The sequence below is a fragment of the Psammomys obesus genome, unplaced genomic scaffold, assembly GCF_907164565.1.
Source record: "Psammomys obesus unplaced genomic scaffold, mPsaObe1.curated_primary_1811, whole genome shotgun sequence".
NCBI classification, from domain to species: Eukaryota; Metazoa; Chordata; class Mammalia; order Rodentia; family Muridae; genus Psammomys; species Psammomys obesus.
In genome coordinates, this window is record NW_026593286.1 from 16,697,817 (window position 1) to 16,717,667 (window position 19,851).

Sequence of the window (19,851 nt, forward strand, 5' to 3'; positions counted from 1 at the left end):
AAGGAAGGAAGGAAGGAAGGAAGGAAGGAAGGAAGGAAGGAAGGAAGGGAAAAGAAAACTATAAAAGGAAAGAAAAAGGGGAAAATAAAGAAAAGCAATGAAATGAAAAGGAAAGAAAACAAAAAGAAAAAAAAAAAACCGAACTCGTTCGCTTTCTCTGAACCTTGGCTCTTTGGGTTGCCGTCGTTGCCCTGGGCGATCAAGAGGCGCTGTGTCCCGCGCGTCCTGTATCTATGGAGACATCAGCTTGGCGGCTGTGTGCGTTCTGAACGTTGGAGCCCAGCGAGAAGCACAAGTGTCAGAGAAAAAGAAGGTATCCGTACCGAGACCCCCTTACCCATGCAATCGCCGCGGAGCTTTCACGGAGGGCGAGATTAATTAGGCGGGGCAATCGGGAGACTTGGAGAAGCCTCCTAAAGTATATTTTGTCGCCTTCGTTTTCCCTGTTTCTTCCTCAGCTGTACCCCAATCCCAACCCCGTTTCTCCACTGGTCATTTCTGGAAAAATTTAAGATCGGAAATTAGGCAAATAAAAGAAGCTGGTGAAATCTTCTCTTCCCGTTTGGAACTAGGAAATCGGCTTAAAACAAAACCAAAAAGCAAAACAGCAAAAATCTCACAACTACACCGGCTTTTCGCAGCGAAATGTTGGAAATGACTTCATGTGTTCCCCCTGGGCTCCGTGTTCACCACCCTAAGCCCAGGCTGGACCCCTTTTCTGCCCTATTCCATCTCTTCTCTGGCCTTTCAGGAATAGACTGGTGTGTTGAGTGGGGGCTTTTTCAGAGCGGTGGGGCAGGAACTGTCTGTTGAATCCCCTGTATTTGAGAGGTCAGGGAATAGGAGCAGGGCTGCAAAGCTCTCCAAGGACGGAAAAGTAACAGCTCTCTTCCCCACCCCCAGCTTGCGTTTCTTGGGCTCCGCCTGAACAGCCGCTTTACTTTTGGAGGTAGGAACCTTAATTGTTTTGTCCCGAGTCTAGCAGGGTGCCTGCTGTGCATTGTTTGTAAATGCTCTGTGAGGGAATGGATGGGATGAAGGCGGAAGTCTGGAAGGTTCCCTCCAATGGTTGGAGAGCCCTCTAGGAACAAACGAGTCCACAGAGGGTTTCTCCTGTTGGTGGAAAGACAATGAGATTATCTGCTGGACAGTGTAAATTCCTAAAGGCAGTTATGAGGTTGTTACCTGTAAACTGAGGAGCTTAATAACCAACTTGAAAAGGGAAATTTTTAGGTTAAATAAAAGGGAAATCACAGCCCAGTGGTGGCACATACCTTAATCCCAGCACCAGGGAGGCAGAGGCAGGCAGATCTGTCAATTTGAGGACAGCCTGGCCTGCAGAGCTAGTTCCAGGACAGCCAGGGTTTCACAGAGAAACCTTTTTCTTGAAAAACCAGAGTGGGGGGAAGACAAGTCCCATGCACAGGCATTAAAATACCTGTTGAAAACCTTACCACATTGTCTGGCTCATCAGTTGTCAGTAGATGGCTAGTCAAAATTGATACTATGTTGGATATTGATAATGTCATTTAAAGAAGGGAAAAGGATAACTAAACAGTGTGAAATATACACACATGTTCAAAATAAGTATTTCAGCTTTGCTGTCCAGTGTGGTAGCTACTAGCCAACTGTTAACACGGGGCGCTTGAAATTTGGGCTGTCTGAATTGAGATAAACTGTGAATATAAGATGCACTGGGCTGGCCAGACGGTTCAGTGGTGAAGAGTTCTCCTGCACGCCAGAAGAGGGCACCAGATCTCATTGTAGATGGCTGTGAGCTACCATATAGTTGCTGGGACCAAGAGTTTTATTCTTAACACACACGTTTTGGGTGGCTCGAAACTGCCTGTAACACAAGTTCCAGGGGATTAGATACTCACTTCTGGCTTCTGCTAGTACACACACACACACACAAATAAAAATTTAAAAAAAAATATTTTAAAAGTAAGATACACTGCTGGATGTGGTGCTACACTCTTTTTTTAATTTTTATTATTAGTTACATTTTATTAACTCTGTATCCCAGCTGTATCCTGCTCCCTCATTCCTTCCCAATCCCACCCTCCCTCCCTCATCTGGTGCTACACTTTTAATCCTAGCACTTGGGAGGCAGAGTCAGGTGGATCTTAGAGAGTTCAAGTCCAACCAAAGCCACATAATACTATGTCTAAAAACCAAACAAAATAGCAAACTGAGCAAACCATAGGGAACAAGCCAGTAAGTAGTGTTCCTCTCTTGTTCCTGCCTCCAAGCTCCTGCCTTGACTTTCCTGAGAGTTGTAAGATAAGATGAACCCTTTGACCTTTGCTTTTGGTCATGGTGTCTGTTACACGGAAAGCAAATTAAACAGTGGATAATGTCACGTGTGGCCACGGAAGAACATGGCTGTGCAAGCTTTTTTTCTGAAACTGTCTGCCATGTGATTGCATGAGTAGTACTTTAGGGTGCTGAGCAAGGCTCTGGACCTTGTATTCCGTCTCATTTCTAATGGTGCCACCTCATAGTACTTGTCAGAATAAAGAGCACAGCCCTCCTCCATCTCCGAGGAACGAGTCTCCTGCATCAACTCTCTTCTTCAGGTCCTCCTCTTCTCCTCTCCCAGCTCCAGACTCACACGTGGATCTGGTAGGAATCTTTGGCTTGGCTAGATGCTCATCAGGACAAATCCAGGCCACATTATGAGGCTCAGGGAGAGCAGAGACTACACGGTGCATACCATAAGCGACAGATCATGCCTGAGTGTCAGCACACTGGCAAGCAGCAACGTCACCACCCAGGTGAGGCTCTGGGCAGGCTGGTGGATCAACCGTGGCAACACCAGTGGGTACCTGGTGACAGTACAATAGAGTGAGGGTCTGAGGGACAGACTCGCCCCTACACATTCCAGCTCTCACCCTTCTTAAATGGGGCCCTGGGCAGACTTGAGTGCAGGTGAGAGTGCTGGGGGCTGACTCGGTCCTCTGTAAGAGCAGCAAGGTTGAGGGCTATTAACTCTTGAACTATCTCTCCAGTCCTGCTGACCATTTCCTGATGTTGATAACCTGTGGGTTATTTCACAGTCCTTGACCATGTGTTGCACAAGTTGGTTGTGCGTGTGTGTGTGTGTGTGTGTGTGTGTGTGTGTGTTTGTCTTTATCAGCATGGATGGAAGCCAGTGGAGACTGATATTACATGTCTTTCTCCCCCCAGTCCCCACATTATATTTTGAAAGAGTCTCTCACTGAACTTGGTGACCTTTTAAAGGTCGCTTCATTTTCCATTTAAGAAGAACCGGCTTTGAGAGCTCGAGGGCTCAGGCGCTAGGTCCCAGGCGCTAGGTCCCCGCTCCCTCCTGCTGGTACCTGTACTTTATCTTCTGAATTTTCAAGGAGAGATTCTTCAGAACCAGGCTTGTCGTTTTCGTCACACTGGCTGTCTAGCAAACCCCCGGGGTCTGCCTGTCTCCAGCACCCCAGCCCACACCCCTGCCGAGTGCCGGGGTTACCAGCAGGCACATGCCCCTGCAACCAACTTTTTCCATGGGTGCTGGGGATCTCAACTCAGTCCCTCATGCTTGCCCAGTAAACACCCCATCCACTGAGCCTGAGTCCTCTGATTGAGCTCTACAGTGGCTTCTTAGTTCGCAGTTGGATCCTGATTGATGCACTGATTTTGATAATGGGTTGCTCTCCCCCATCTGTGCCACCTTTCCTCCGTAGGCAATCAGGGAAAGAAAATATCATATTGGCCATCCATTGCTCTTAGTAAATATTGAAACGGAGAGTGTAATCTCCAGAGAGAAAGGATTTGTATGTCTTCTTCACCATGATAGCCCAAGTGCCTCACACAGTGCCTGGCACATGGTAATCAACAAATATTTGCTGAGTGGATGGCTGCATCTTGTGTTATATATGACAACAGACAAGCAATAATTGGTCACAGATAAAACGGCAGGGCAGGAAAGTGTCCAGTTTATCTTTCCTTCGGTTGCCTCAGAGGTCTCAGCCCCCTCCCTCCTTAGATAGATACAAGATTTGATCAACTAAGAAAGTGGGTTTTTCTTCCCCCATTATAGTCAAGGAAACACTGGCACACTGAGTCTTATGAAGCACTTGGGGTAGCCAGGGGGACGTGGGTGGGAATTAGTCACTGGCAACTTGGCCCCTTCCTCTGCTCCAGTAGCCAGCTGAGGGCTGGGTGAAGGAACTGTGGAATGCCCTGCATTCTGGGAAAACATCTGGGGTAGCCCATTCAAGCTAGGAGAGGTTTGTGCAGATCATGGCTGGCTGGGAAAGAGGAAGAGAAGGTTCCTAAGGGAGAGAGAGAGAGATGCCCGAGGATATCCAAGGGATAACCCAGCAGCCAAGGCTGCATCGGCCACCTGGTGGCTAGGGCAGCTCAGGTAAGACTCCACTGCCGGGCCTTTTATGAAAAACAGTTCAGTGATTTTAGGTGTGATGATGAAAGATCCCATTTCTTCTCCAGCCCACACCCCGGGGTGAGGGACTTCACTATCCCTTAAGTGCTAAAAGCAGGACGGAGACGAGAAGTCTCCATGTTTTCTGAGTCTCAGCATCCTATTCCTGCCGATTGGCCTTGCTTCTCCCCCACTTTCCTGCCACCCGAACAGCCTGGAGATTCCCTGACCAGGAAAATCTGCATCACGAGGAAGCAGAACGAGAAGAAGAGGGTGGTGTGGGGCATCGAGGTCGCTGAGGGCCTGCACTGGAAGGGCTGGGAGCTGGGCAAGGAGACCACGAGGAACCTGGTTCTGAAGAATCTCTCCTCGAAAATCCAGAAGATAAAGTACAGGTACCAGCAGGAGGGAGCGGGGACCTAGCGCCTGGGACCTAGCGCCTGAGCCCTCGAGCTCTCAAAGCCAGTTCTTCTTAAATGGAAAACGAAGCGACCTTTAAAAGGTCACCAAGTCAGAGGAGCCATTCAAAACACGTGCATGGTGAAGAGTCCTAGAAATGATGACTAACTAGTTCAAATCATGGGACCGTCCTACTCCCAGAGAACAGCTAGCCTGTCTCCTGTTCTAACTACTTCCCTGCTTTTCCCAGACAGATTTGCCACCTGTGTTGGCATCCTTAAATGATACAGTTTAATTTACCTTATGAACTTTTAACCCCCTTTTTAAAAAAATCTCAATTTATCTTTTGTATACACCTCCAGATCTGCATTCACCTCAGGTGAAGCATTTCCCTGCATTTCTAAAGAGACTTTCAAGATGTTCTCTTATCTACATGGAATTGCCTTTTGTGAATGGCTTGAGGATATATTTCGTTAACTGGATGTGCAATCTTCTCAGCACCGTTTATCAAAGCAGATGCACTCCAGTTGATGGTTTCCCCGCCACTGACAGATACTGACTGTCGAACGGTGTAAATCTGTGGAGGGAATCTGTTCTGTGCCCTGATGTACTAGTGTAATCCTGGGTGTAATTAATAGAATCTATGGTAAAGTTATATCCGGTCATGTAAATCCTCCATCTTCTCAAGATTACCTGTTGTCTTGTCCCTTTCAACTTCCATTAAAGCTCAAAATGAGCTCACTGCACATACACCCAATTTTGTGTGTGTGAGACATTGGGATTTGGCTGAACATATAGATCAGTTTGGGAGATTACATAATGCAGTACTAAGTCCTCCTACATCTGGTTCTCAAGCGCTGGCATTACAGGTGTGTGCCACCATGTCCAGCTATATACATGATGCTCTTTAAAATTGTTTTCATCTTTTGTTTGTTGATATTTCTGAAGGTTGTCGTTTTTTAGTTTGTTTTGAGATAGGATCTTACTATATAGGCCTGTCTGGCCAAGAACTCACTATATAGACCAGGCTGGTTTCGAACTTGTGACAGTCTTCTCGCCTCAGACTCCCAGGTGATGGTATTACAAATATGAACCACCATGACTGGCTAGATTGTATAACATTTTAAAAATTTTTAAGATTTCTTTTTATTTATGTGCATACGTGTGTGTATGTGTACGGGTGACCTTGAGGTCAGAGAGAGGTTGGATCTCCTTGCCAAAAGTTGCAGGCAGTTGTCAGTTACCATGTGGGTGCTGGAAACCAAGCTTGGGTCTTCTGAAGGAGCAGCAAGTGATATTAACCAGTGAGCCATCTCTCCAGCCCCTAACATTTCTTTTTTGTTTGTTTGTTTGTTTTTTAGGGCTTCTTTTTTTAAGATTTATTTATTTATTATTTATTATTGCACAATGTCCTGTCTGCATGTGCACCTGCGTGCCAGAAGAGGGCACCAGATCTCATTATAGATGGTTGTGAGCCACCATGTGGATGCTGGGAATTGAACTCAAGACCTCTGGAAGAGCAGCCAGTGCCCTTACCCTCTGAGCCATCTCTCCAGCCCCTAACATTTCTTAATAGAGATACCATTTGTTTTGTTGTTTCTTTATTTTATTTATATGTTAAATTATGGCAACTGACTTTCTGCATCAAACTTACCATGCATATCTGGATAATCCCAACATTGTTACGTTATTTTTTTTTAAAACTAATATTCTGTTTCTGAGTAAGATTGGTCTGTAGTTCTCATTCTGTCTCTGTCAGGTTTTGGTACTACCATATGGTTGTTTCAAAGGCTGTGTTGGGGAGTGTTTCTATATTATCCTGAAGACTTTGAAACTGAACTCGTCTTTCCTCTAGTGCTGTCTTTCCTCAGTATTTGCTGTGGTTTTAGATAGAATGACCATAAAGTTCACTGAATAATTCTCTTGTTGGTTCTATAAGTTGCAGTTTCCTGTAACTGTGTCTGTTCCGCCTACACTTACCAGACCATTGGTGAAGTCATTGTCAACATGTTCTTTCTCTCTTTCCTTCTTTTTTTCTTTTATCTTTTGCGAGACAGGGTTTCTCTGTGTAGCCTTGGCTATCCTGGACTCGCTTTGTAGACCAGGCTGGCCTCTGCCTCCCTGACCGCTGGGATTAAAGGCGCGCACCACCATGCTCGACTCATTGTGTTTTTTATAACACCCTCAAAACCTGCTGCTCCTGCGCTATCCTTCTGGGCTCCTATAAGATCAGGACAGCCTCTCTCCATGACCATCATCTTCAGCAGAGACACAAATCTTGGTATGAAGAATTGTAGGAGGAGAAGGAGAAGGAGTAGGGAGTAAGAGTAAGGAGTGGGGAGCCAGGCATGATGGCACATGCTTGGAGGATCAAGGAGTTCAAGGCTTCATACAGCAAGTTTGAGGTCACCCTGTGCTACATAAGAGCCTGTCCCAAAGCAAAAATGTACTGTATATATGGAAATGTGCACATATGTTTACACACATGTGTATATGGTGGGAGCCTGAGCGTATAGCCTAGTAGCTTGACTGCCTAGCATGTACGAAGTCTGGATTTGATCTCCATCACCATAGAAACTGAACATGGTGGAGTTCATGCCTATAACCCCAGCACTAGGGAGGTAGATACAGATCAGAAGTCAAAGGTCACCTTTGGCTACTATAGAAGACTAATTAATAAAACAACAGTTTTCTTTAACCCCCATTAGCTTCCAAAATAATTGACACAGAGAGACTATGGTTTATTTTACAAGCTTAAAGCACTGGATCTGGGCAGATATCAACCATCTAAGCTATTTAGCTGTCTTTCAGCTACAAAACCCAAGTTATTTGCCAATAAGTCTTCCTTTCTTGGCTGGATCTGTTCCTTGTCCTCCTTCTCCGTCTTCTGCTCCTTCTCTACATCCTCCCCCTGTCTCATGGCATCCTGGCGCCCAAGCCCGGGAACATAAAACTCCGTCTACCTCTGTCCTACCAAGTCAAAGGCTGCAGCCCTAACCCAGTCAACTTTAAATTAGGTAGAGCGATGTTTACACAACAAAGACAGGTGTAACAGAGAATGGGCTTGTCTGGGCAGCAACCAGATCTCGGGGCACTGAAATCAGCATCTGAAAACACAGTGAATGAGACCCTCCTCCAACGTTTCCCCACTTTAGACCAATAAAAGTTTCATATATATATATAACTACATACAGTAAGAACAATTATGAAACAATCAGAAAAACCATTATATAAGAGTTACATACTTAGTGTCCCCTCCATATGTATAGGCATCTTGGTGAGTTCAGAGTTCTGAACCTAAATCTCTATCATATTTTGTATCTATCAACCTAAAATCATCTATCTGGATCTTAAAACATCTTTTTAATTCCTAAGCAACTAAGCTTAATTGTAGAACTCTAACTAGTATTCAACTCCATCAGAGACTTGAGAAGGAATAAAATTATTATCTGAGTAAACAGGGAGTGTAAGCGAGCAGCTTCCAAAATAAAAATAAATAAGACAGAGACAGTCCACTGCCTGGACAGTCTCGCAGAATCTCTCTCTAATGCTGGAGCATCATCTTCAGCCTTCTGGCCCAGTATATCTGACAGACATATTTGTGAGGCAGGAACTATTAAAGACTTGCTTCCTGTCTTGGTAGAGCTTGGCAGATGACTTGGCCTGCATCCAAGCTTGCCCATTTTAGGCAGAATTCTGTCCCTCCAACAGGCTACATATCAAGTTCAAGGCCAACCTGGGCTACATGAGACGGGCTCTCAATAAGTAAATAAAATGAAGAGAAGGAGGGAGGGAGGGCATAAGTCTCCCTTGCAAGCTGGCTCCTTATTGAGTCTCCTCACTCCTTCAGCTTCCTCTGGTGTTTGTGAGCCCAGCTCTGCTGTGTTCATCACCCGGCTCTTCTCTGCAGGCCTCCCAAGACCAAGTTCTTCTTCACAATCATTCCCCAGCCCATCTTCCTGAGCCCAGGCATAATGCTCACGCTCCCCATCATCTTCCGGCCTCTAGAAGAGGTAAGATCTGCCAGACAAGCAATGCAGTGTGGGGAGGGGAAGGAGAGCGGAGACCTCCAATTAGGAGGATCGTCTGAGCAGCAGGGATTTCCACACACACCTGTATCTCCTGCATTTGAGGAGCAAAGGCAAGGGTTGTTTAAGACCATCCTGGTCTACATAATAAGTTCAAGCCAGGCATGGCTACAAAGTGGGATCCTGTCTCAGAAAAAAAAAAAAAATCAAACAAAAATAAAAAATAAAAATAAAAAAAAAAATCTAAGCTTGGCCAGACCCTGATCTTGTTCAATAGAAGGGTGTTCCCCATTTGCTATTGGGCCAGAGAGGCTGTATTTACCACCAGAAGACTATAGATTCATTAGGCACTTACTGCCCGCAATCTTCCTCAGAATTTTTGGTGAAACTTTTTGTCCTGAGTCTCAGTATGTTTAGTCGTAGTCTCACTATGTTGCTCAGCTTATCCTGGCACCTCTAGGCTCAAGCAGGCCTCCTGCCTCAGGTTCCTGAGTAGCTGCAATTACAGGGGTATCCCTTCGCATCTTCTCAGAATTCCTGTTTCCCGCAGAAGTGGCCCTTTTCTCGGAGGCCAAGGCAATATTAAGTGCTCAGGAAGTTCTGACATGGTGGGCTATATCCCAGCACCCCCTGCCAGGGATTTATTGAAGGGATGGCTTGCAGGGGTGGGATGTATGATCCCTGGGTACTACCTGGGTACCACTCACCGGTAACGGCCTCTTCCTCTCCCTACCTCTTGTCCTGCAGAAGGAATACACGGACCAGCTGTGGTTTGAGAAAGAAGAGGGGGCTTTCTGTGTGTTCTTGAAGGCCACCTTGCCTTGCCACAAGCTAGTCTGCCCAGAATTCTTGCAACTGCCCATGTGTGCCATAGGGGACATGGTGGAGACCTGGTTCTGTCTGAACAACGTCGGGTGAGAAGCCCCTGAAGTGGAAATAGCAGCCCCTGGGAGGAGAGCTGTGTTGTGCGGAGGAGACAGGTTTATGCCAGCAGAACCCCAGGACCTGACTCCTCTCCCTCCCCCTTCCCTTCCCCCGTCACTCTTAGGGACCTGCCCACCTTCTTCACCTGGGAAGTTCCAAACCCATTCCAGATGCTTCCCACCTCTGGGTTACTGGAGCCAGGCCTGGGTTGTAAGATCAAGGTGACCTTTGAGCCCCTCATAGCTGTTATTCACGAGGTGGAGGCCCTGTGCTGGTATGGGAAGGGCAGCAGGCAGAAGAACAGCATCCAGATACAGGCTGCAGGTAAACCTGCCTTCCCCACCCGTCCCCACAGACCCTCTGCAGCACTCCCTGCCTCTCGCCCTTCCCTCTGCCCTGGGCTTTATCTTCTACTAAGCCACAGACTATTCCTCCCCGGGAGGGGGGGTATGAGGTGACACATCATCACTTCTGGGGACTGTTCACCTGTGTCTACAGACATCCTGATAGGTCCTCCTCAAGACACCCCCTATTTCTGCCCCAGGTAAATGTACACAGCTGCTGGTGAGCATAAAGCACAAGCAGCCAGAGGACCAGGATCCAGAGGGTTTCCAGAAGTTGTTACACTTCGGCCATGTCTCTGTGGGCTCCACCGCCGAGCGCCAAATCAGGCTGTATAACCCATCTGCGGTGTGCATGCACTGGGAAGGGATGGGCAAGAGGGAAGGGGCAGGGCTCAGGGGACCTCAGGGCTGCGCATGCTCACAGCCCATCCTCCTTCCTCTCAACCCTCAGATGCAGAGCCTTGCAGGCTCGTGTCTATTGATAAAAACACGTGTGGCAACAGCTGTCTCCCCTCTCAGCGGAGGAGGCTAGGCTCAGGTGTCCTGTAGTGTCCTGAGTGTCCCGACCCCGGGTCTAAGGCTTGCTCTCACCCTAACCTTTGGGAGAAGTAAAAAATGGCCCCGCTCCAGTCCACCTTGAGATGGGGCACACAGCTTGGCCTCTTTGCTCCCTGATACTCACACAGGCCAGACTAGTTACCATGTGTCCCTGATCCCTCTTGTGCCTTCCTCTGTATGACGCACAGGCCTTCCAAATCTATGACTAGAACCTTTCCTTCCCCTGACCCCCTGGCTCTACAGGTTAATGCCCCCTTTAAGGTTGAAATAGCCGAAGACGTGCTCACCAAAGACCATGCCTTCTCATGCTCCACGACCCACGGTATGGTGCCCCCAGGAGAGAAGAAATGCCTGTCACTGTTCTTCCACCCCAATACCCTGGACAGCAGAACCAGAGACTACTTCTCCATCGTGCCTGCTGGTTGCGCCTCCCAAACTCAGCTCCAAGTCGTCGGTTTCTGTAGAGGTAACGGTCCTCCCAGGAGGCTGTGCTCCCCAGAACATGAACATCCCACTAAGGAGTCAGTCATTCCCTTGGGCTCCTTGTCTGTTCCAGAGAGACTTTTTTTTCCTGGTCCCTGAGCCTGGGTGTCTGCTGTCCCCTGGTGGCCATGTGGGGAAGCATTGTGGATACCTGACGGTCCACACAGTAATGATAGAACTCTGAAAAATTTGCAGGGTCCCTGGGCCTTATCTGCCCGTCTCGCTCTAGGATGCACTCCGTCCGAGCAGTAGGACCTGGCACCCAGCCCACCCAGAGGGCAGGCTCCTCTCACAAGGACCCATGTCCTCTGCCTAGGTCCCGAGGTGGTCCTGCAGCACTACTGCATTAACTTCAGCTGGGTGAGGCTCGGGGAGCACGCAGAGCAGACCCTGTGGATTGAGAATCAGTCGGACTGCCCGGGCCACTTCCAGTTTGACATTGACTGCCAGGAGAGCGTCTTCAGCATCAGACCTACCTTTGGAACCCTGGCAGGCAAGGCCCGCATCACCTTGCACTGTGTCTACCAGCCCATACACCCTATCATCTGCTTCCGAAGGGTGGCTTGTCTCGTCCACCACCAGGTGAGTAACGGAGAAGGGACCAAGATACAAGGGAAGAGGCCGTTCTCATTCCGGTGACAGGCCATGAGACTAAGTGATGAAGGCCAGGCTGGTGGGCGCTCCCCTCTTTTCAGAACATGTAAGGCTGTCTGGCTGGGTCATCTCCCCCTTTAGAATGGTTGTCATGGCTTTAGAGGCCCAGCATGGCCAGGAGTGGATAAAAGCTCACTGGTCCAGATGGGTGTGCCACGTTCACCCTGACTGTTTTCATGCCGTAGCCTCTGCTGCTGTAGCCTCTGTTGCTGTCAGTGGGCTGAGAAGTGGGGAGGAGGAGGGGCTTAGGCCTCAACCCACAGAGCACATGCAGTGTTTGCGTAGGTGAACCTCTGAAGCCAGAAGCCAAACCCAGCCCCCGTGGAAGTGTGATATACAGTACCTGAACATGATGACAAAGTTGAGGCTGAAATGTAGCCTTGGATTTCCCCATCAACTGGGCTCTGGTCTTAACCCCTCTGCCTGGAAAAGAGGTTCTTTGCCCAGTCCTCACGAGTGCAGCATAAGCTCTGGGAGACCTTGGAGGGAAAGGACAGATGTGGTTTCTGCCATTTCACCCATGGGTGAAGCTAAATGCTGGTCTGCTAGGCTTCTGATGGGCACTGATTGTCAGGAGACCGCCCAGGAACCATGGCAGGTGGAGGAAGGGCAGGCAATAGCTAAGGGTCATGTCTTCAGGCCTAGGCTGCTCTCCTCCTGACTTGCCCTGGAATTGCACTCCTCAAACAGCAGCTCTCAGGATGCTCCCCTTGACCTGCCTCCTCTGCTCCCTGCTGTCCTCTGCCCAGCCCCCACACCCACTTGCCTCACCACCTACCCCATGTTCTGTCTCTCGTGGGCAAACATCACAGGACCCACTGTTTCTGGACCTGATTGGGACCTGCCACTCAGAGAATATCAGGCCAGCCATCCTGAGGCCTCAGCACCTCACCTGGTACCGAACACACCTGGCTCGGGGCCTGACACTCTACCCTCCTGACATCCTGGCTGCCATGCTGAAGGAGAAAAAGCTAGAACGGGATGAGAATGGGGCCCTCATGTTGCCCATTGAGGTATGTGGGATGCCAGACATCTCAGCGCCCCACAGAGGCAGTCTGCCCACTCCAGGTTTCTGGCCCCTCCCCCAGCAGTCATTGAACAGGTCTGTCGAGCACCTCTGTAGCTGGGGATGGCCTACTTGGAGCCTTGCAGTCTTTTCTGGAGAGGAGGGAGCCGAAGAAAGTCAACAGCAAGAGGAATGACATTTGAACCCTCGCAGTCTCTCCCTCTGCAGGATCCGCACGACCAGCCAGCCCCAGTGTACCCCTCCATCCCCCCCATGGCAGAGTACTTTTTTGACGGCACCCGGGACATGGCCATCTTCCCCCCGGCTGTCAGTCTAGAGCCGATCGATGTGGACTTCGGTGGCTGTCCCAGGCCTGCGGACCCCAACCCTGTTCCCCTGTGCCTGAAGAACCACACCAAGGGCAAGATCACCGTGATCTGGACTCACAGGCCTGACTGCCCTTTCTGGGTCACCCCAGACACGAGCGACGTGCCTCCACTCAGGTCCATAGCCCTGCGCCTGCATTTCAAGCCGTCCTCTCCCAACTGCCTCTATGCTGTGGAGCTGGAAGCCTTCGCCGTCTACAAGGTGTGTGCATACAGACCAAACAAGCGAGGAAACTAGGCCCCTCCTTGGGACCTGAAGGGCAGTCTGGTCGCAAGAATGACCCGTGGCTGCAGAGCCCATCCTCTCCAGGCAGACTTCTCTGGATGGACAGTGCCCTCTACCGGTTCGATCCTCCCAGGCTCAGGGCCCGACTTGGCCCTTCTGAGTTCCACTTCTGCGTGGTCTCCCCCCCCTTCCCCCAGGGAAGAACTCGGGTGGAATCCTGCCCTTTGGAAAGACTTAGTGCCTAGGGAGGAGCTCTCTGGGGGTCTCAGATAGGGGTCTCTGGCTTCTAGTCCTGGGAGGAGGTATTCCAAAGCAAAATCACTGTTTTCATTTTGTGGTTTGGTTTTTAAAATGTTTTCTTTATTATTATTATTTATTACAATGTATTCACTTTGTATCTGGGCTGTAGCCGCGTCCCTCACCTCCTCCCAGTCCCACCCTCCCTCTCTCTTCCCCCCTATGTCTCTCCTCTCGTCTGCTGATAGGGCATGTGGTTTGTGTTTTTTAAGACAGGGTTTCTTTCACCTTATAGCCAGGGCTGGCCTCAACTCCTTGCAATTTTTTGTGCCTCAGCCTCCCGATTTGGGGATTATAGATGTAAACTCAAGACTTGCCCAAAACACGGTTGTGGGTGTTTTTATTTTTGTTTTGTTTTTGTAGAGATCTTGTCGAGTACAGGCTGGTCTTGGTGTTAGGGACCAAACCTAGGGCTTGATGCGTACTAGGCAAGCATCTACCAATTAAACTATATACCCTCCATGTCTTTCCTTCCTTCCTTCCTGCCTTCCTGCCTTCCTTCCTTCCTTCCTGCCTTCCTGCCTTCCTGCCTTCCTTCCTGCCTGCCTTGTCTGTTTGTCTCTTTTCTGAGTCAGGGTCTCACTGTATAAGCTCAGCTGGCCTGGAACTCCATATGTAGACCAAGGCATACACCATTATGTCTGGCCCTCAAAGCAGAGCTTTAACTGTTCCCATTCTCATATATTTGTAGGGGTATGGGAGACAGGTGGAAATATGACACTAACTCCTGACTGGCCAGTTCTGAGCACATCAGATTACAAGCTCTAGACCCGTGCCGTTCCATAAGGCAGGCAGATACCAGCCAGTTGTATGTGACCAGCACACCCCAGAAATAAGGTGGTCCAAATAGAGAAGATGTACTGTGACTATAAAATATACCCAGATTTCAAAGATTGGCTATGAAAAGACTGTAAATTATCTCATTAATAGCTTCTATAATGATTGCATGACAAAATGATTAGAGTTTGGAACTGTTACTATTGAAATTAATTTCACTTTTTTTTTTTTTTTTTTGAGACAGGGTTTTTCTGTGTAGCTTTGGCTGGCCTGGATTCTCTTTGTAGACCAGGCTGGCCTTGAACTCACAGAGATCCACCTGCTGCCTTCCTGAGTGCTGGGATTACAGGCATGGGCCATCGTGCCTGGCTTAATTTCACATTTTTTTAATGCAGCCACTGAAACATTTAAAATTGCATTTTCAGCCAGAATCTGTAGCTTATGTCATATTTCCATTGGCCAGCACTGTTCTGGGCTCATTCCTGTGGAATGAATGCTGCATTCACAACTCAGCACACTCCCCTCCTTACAGAGGGTGCAAAGTGAGCGCCAGATAGAAGATCCAGTGGGAGAGGCTGTCCTGCAGCATCCCTCAAACCTACCTTCCTTGTGTCCAGTATAGGATGCCTACAGCATAGAGCCAGGGAAGGGCAAGGAGAGTGTCTTCCAAGGTCAGACTGTGGATTCTGAATTTTCTTTTGGGCTGGCCCCTGCAGGTCCTTCAGAATTACAGCAACATTGAGGAGGACTGTACAGTAGCCCCATCCTGGTGTCTGAAGGTTCGGGCTCGAGGCCACAGCTATTATCCTGCCTTAGAGCACCACATTCCCCAGTATTCCCTGGACGCACCCAAGGTGAGCATGGCGGGAGTGGGAGCGGGAGTGGGGACCCCAGCTCACACATCCCCACTTCTCTTTCTACATCCCATGTTCTTCCTGGCCATTCGAGGGCTTGCTCTTTGACCATGGTCCCAAGCACAAGAACAGTCTAGAGCAGCAGCCCTTTCTCACTCCATCGGAAGCCTTTACCTGGTCCTCTGCACTCTCCGACCCCTTCATTTGTCCTGCCCACTGAGCACCTGCTGGCTCTCAAGCCCTAGGCTTGACCAACCCAAAACACAAGCTCTGTTACTTCTGAGAGTCAGAATTCTCAGACCTCTTCCCTAGGTCCTTGGAGGTCTTGTCTGTCCTGGGAGATGGAATGACACAGGGCTGAAAAGTATATGGCCTGGGGCCAAGTCCCTAGAATCAAATTCTGCTTTTCCTTCCCAGCTTCCAGCTCTATAATCATTTTTTTTTTTTTTACTAGTCATTTTGTTATTGGGAAGTTGCCACTTAGAGACAATGGCTTGAGAGCATCCTCCTGCTTTTTTCTACCAGCTACCCTTCTGCTCTCCAATCCCAAACCTGTGCCACCTTGGTATCCGCCTCGAGGCCACCCCTTCCTGAAATGACACTCTCCCTGATGCTCAGAGTGTCTGCACTGATACCCTTAGCCCCCTTGGCATTTCCTCCCAGTGTGACCTGATGCCTTTCTGGAGTCCCGTGGCAGCCTGTGTTGCTTCTCTATTGACACATTAACTTGTTAGCACAACTGGATGGGAACTTGGACTAGGTACTATAATCCTTGTATTGTTTAGCCTGCTTAGCTTTTAGCCTAGTTCTGGCCATATCCAAGATGGCCATGAAGTGTTTAGGAGCCGGTATTGTTGAGGCTGATGCCCTTCTGACACCTGAGTGAGAATCAACTAGAAAGAGACAATGACCCTAGGCTTCTGAACCAGGCTGGGTGAAAAGTAGTCCTCCAGAGAGCAACTGGAAGACACTGCTAAAAACCAACTCTACCTCTGACCTTGAGGACAGGCCTTAGAAGCCTGACTTTCCTTGGGGCCTGGAATTGCCACATCCCTATGTCTGGAGGTCACCGGAGGACAGAAGTATTCCTTGGTGGCAGGCTGTGTTTTCCTTTAATTCCTGGGAATTCTTTGCTGGCTGGGCTGTGTGCAGAGATCTTGGGTCTCCTTGGAGATAGCATTGTCCAAAGCTGAGTGGCCCAAATGTGTGTCTAAGGATGGAGATCCCAGGAGAAGTCCTTTTCCCTCTTATTTTCCCCCCAATCCATAGACGTTCCCAGCTGTGTCCTCTGGAAAGCCCACCTACAGAAGCCTGCTTCTGGTCAACAAAGGCTCCATGATGCTGACCTTCAGCCTAGCTCCCAACAGCAGCTTGGACATCTCCCTGAGGCCTGCCTCTGGCCTCATAGCTCCTGGGGCCCACCAGGTCTTCCTCATCAACACATACCCCAAGGGCACCTCATGGAAGCAGCATGTCTTCTACCTGCAGTTCAACTTTTACCCCCAATATCTCAAGGTAGGACGCAGTGATAGAGGAGCTGGGTCCTTGGCCATAATCTGGCACTTGCTTTTTTAAAACCACATTTTCAGGGTCCTTGCCAAAACAGATATAGGGATGGGGGTAGGGGATGGGGTAGGGGTGGGGAACATCCCTCCAGGATGGAGGGATGGTGGAGGGGGAGCTCCAGACTCCCCCCCTGACAACTCTGCCTCCAAGATCCCAGACTCACACCTACAGGCAGTAGTGGGGTGTTTGCAGCCAGCCCAGGGACGGGGATGGATGGTAAACCCACATCTGACCCCAAGAAAGACTGACACATCCTCTCTTTGTCCCTGAGGGTTTGATATTTGTTTGTGTTTTTAAGACAATATATCACCAGGCAGTGGTGACATACTCGGGAGGCAGAGGCAGGCGGATCTCTGTGAGTTCGAGACCAGCCTGGTCTATAGAGCAAGTTCCAGGACAGCCAGGGCTACACAGAGAAACCCTGTCTCGGGAAAAAGCAACAACAACAAAGAGATTATATCACCATATATAGCCCCAACTGGTCTTGGACTCAAGGCAATCCTCCTGCCTCACCTACTCTAGTGCTGGGGTTTTCACTACACCTAGCTCTGGGTTCTTTTTAATCTGCTTTTGAGAGAAACTACTATATCCGGACTAGAAGACAGAATTGGCTGTCCCCTCCCAAGTGTGAAAATCTGCATAGCCATGCTTCCTAGGTATGTAGGGCGAGCCAAAAGGTCATGGCATCGTCTTTCCTTCCTTCCTTCCTTCCTTCCTTCCTTCCTTCCTTCCTTCCTTCCTTCCTTCCTTCCTTCCTGTCTTCCTGCCTTAGGAAGTAAGCATGCAGAGCAGAGAGGAGCCACTGCAGCTGAAGCTGGACACCTACAAAAGCATCTTCTTCAAGCCTACCTGGGTGGGATGCTCCTCCACCTGCACCTTCACCTTTCACAACCCCACACGGCTACCCCTGGAGTTCGAGTGGAGAGTCTCCCAGCAGCACCAAAAGATGCTGGCTGTCCAGCCCTCCAGGGGCATCATTCATCCTAACGAGAACGTTGTGAGTGCCTGGGCCCCCTTTACCTGTCACCTTTACCTTTGCCATCTCTTACCTGTGGTTCTCATGGCCTGCAATGTACACCTAACTAAGAAATCTGTAGTCACCTCCTCTAGACTGTGAGTAGGTTTTAGTTAACACCTCCCTCACCCTCATCTTACAGGAAATTGAGACTTAGGGGGAACAGTGTTTAAAAGACCAAGATTAAAAGTGCAGAATTGGGACTGAATGCAGCATTAGTGATGCCAGGGCCCAGGGCATGTCTAAACCTCATCATCCATGATACCCAAGCAACAAGATTCCTGGCAGGTAGTTTGAATCAGCTGGGTATGGGTGACTCTCTCAGAAGGGGGCGAGAAAGGAGACACCAGAGGTTCCAGATCAGTACAAAGTGGGGGACCCAAACCGTCACCAAAAAAAACCCAAAAACCTTTGTCCCTATTCTGAGGTAGGTCAGACTCCAAGGAATAACACCAGTGTGTGATACCCATGAACACCCATGGACAGGAAATGGGAGCCTCGGGGATCACACAGATGTAGAAAGCCACTTGAGATCCCGCCCCAGTGCGTTGCCGCCAGGTTTCTGACCCAGTCCAGTTATTCCACTTCTCTGAGGCTCCAGTTTCCTTCAAAATGAGTCTGGAAAATAACGCCACTGCCGGGTCATGGGGATGTAGAATTGAGGGGCTTCTGTGTGTAAAGTGCTCAGCACTTGGGTAAACAGGCAGACAGAAAGGACCAAGCTTTGGTAATGGGACCTCCCTGAGCCAGCAGTCCAGGAGGGGGTATCCTGGACACTTGCCTGTGAGAACAAATCATCTCTGTGACCCCAGACACTGACATGGATCTTCAGCCCTTTGGAGGAGACCAAGTACCTGTTCCGAGTGGGGATGTGGGTCTGGGAAGCCAAAGAGCCGAAAAAGGCCACACCTCAAGCCACCATGCACTACCGGATTCGGCTGGTGGGCATGGGCGTTACCGGATGCCTCTCTGTGAGTGGGAGCCCTGTTGGGGGTGGAGCCAGGCCCCATGTGGGAGGGAAAGTCCCAGGTGCCCAACCTTAAGAAGGCAGGAGACAAGATAGAGGACAAGATACGGATCCTTGCACACAACCTCAGATCCGCCTTTCCTTGGGGGATGTTTTGAAGACTAGGGGTTGGGGACACCCCCAGCAGCTGGCTGGCTGTGATCACAGGCAAAGCCAAAGGAGCTGGACTTTGGGAACGTACTGGTGAACAGCCGGGAGGTCAAGTCTTTGCTACTCCTGAATGATGGCAACTGCACCCTCTATTACCGCCTAGTCCTGGAGCAGCACAGGCCCAAAGGCCTCAACAATGACCCCTGTGGTACTGAGGCCTGGGCTGGGTCTGGAGCGAGGGAGGGTGGTGTGTGTGTGTGTGTGTGTGTGTGTGTATGTGTGTGGTCTGTGTGTACCTAAGACAGATGACCTGTACATGGCATGGGTCAGAAAAGAAAGCTGGAAACGTAGCATTTCCACATTTTAACTAAGGCAAATGCCATTGACATCAAGATGCATGGTTCTTTCTGACCCGGCCTTCTCTGCTATCAGGGAGTGTTGTGGTGACTCAGGGGAGAGTATCTGAGGAGAGGCCAGGCCACCTCTGTCCAGATGCCCAGTGATGACCCCTGCACCATCCCCCGGCAGCTCTAGAACTCAACCGCTCGGAGGGGACCATGCCACCTCATTCCCAGGATAGCATCACTCTGACCGCCTGTCCTAAAAGCCATTCCCAGTATTCCTGGACCATTAGCTACTGTCTCCTGTCCCACAGAGGTACCTGGGCACTTCGCAAAGATTCGGGGCCAGGAAGGGGAGAAGGGAAGAGGTGAATTGTGAGACACAGAACTGGAGGCATGCTAAGTCCAGGACAAGCTGGCAAGAGAGTGAGGGCAGGGCAGGACTGTGCCTTAGGGGGTCTGACGTGTGTAACTGTGTCT

At 49.5% G+C, this 19,851-nt stretch overlaps 1 protein-coding gene across 1 annotated transcript in view; it reads left to right on the plus strand.

Annotated features, from left to right (window-relative positions):
* The first annotated feature begins 2,612 nt into the window (after window positions 1-2,612).
* The window catches only part of Cfap65 (cilia and flagella associated protein 65), a 35,211-nt gene continuing 17,972 nt past the window's right edge, over window positions 2,613-19,851 (plus strand). Inside the window, 16 exon segments of the mRNA XM_055617035.1 lie at window positions 2,613-2,777; window positions 4,610-4,791; window positions 8,706-8,808; window positions 9,571-9,737; window positions 9,872-10,071; window positions 10,292-10,437; window positions 10,893-11,115; window positions 11,449-11,714; window positions 12,599-12,799; window positions 13,006-13,380; window positions 15,195-15,332; window positions 16,602-16,847; window positions 17,671-17,895; window positions 18,726-18,884; window positions 19,088-19,238; window positions 19,559-19,687. Coding sequence (XP_055473010.1) covers window positions 2,649-2,777; window positions 4,610-4,791; window positions 8,706-8,808; window positions 9,571-9,737; window positions 9,872-10,071; window positions 10,292-10,437; window positions 10,893-11,115; window positions 11,449-11,714; window positions 12,599-12,799; window positions 13,006-13,380; window positions 15,195-15,332; window positions 16,602-16,847; window positions 17,671-17,895; window positions 18,726-18,884; window positions 19,088-19,238; window positions 19,559-19,687 — 3,040 coding nt within the window. The 5' untranslated portion in view covers window positions 2,613-2,648.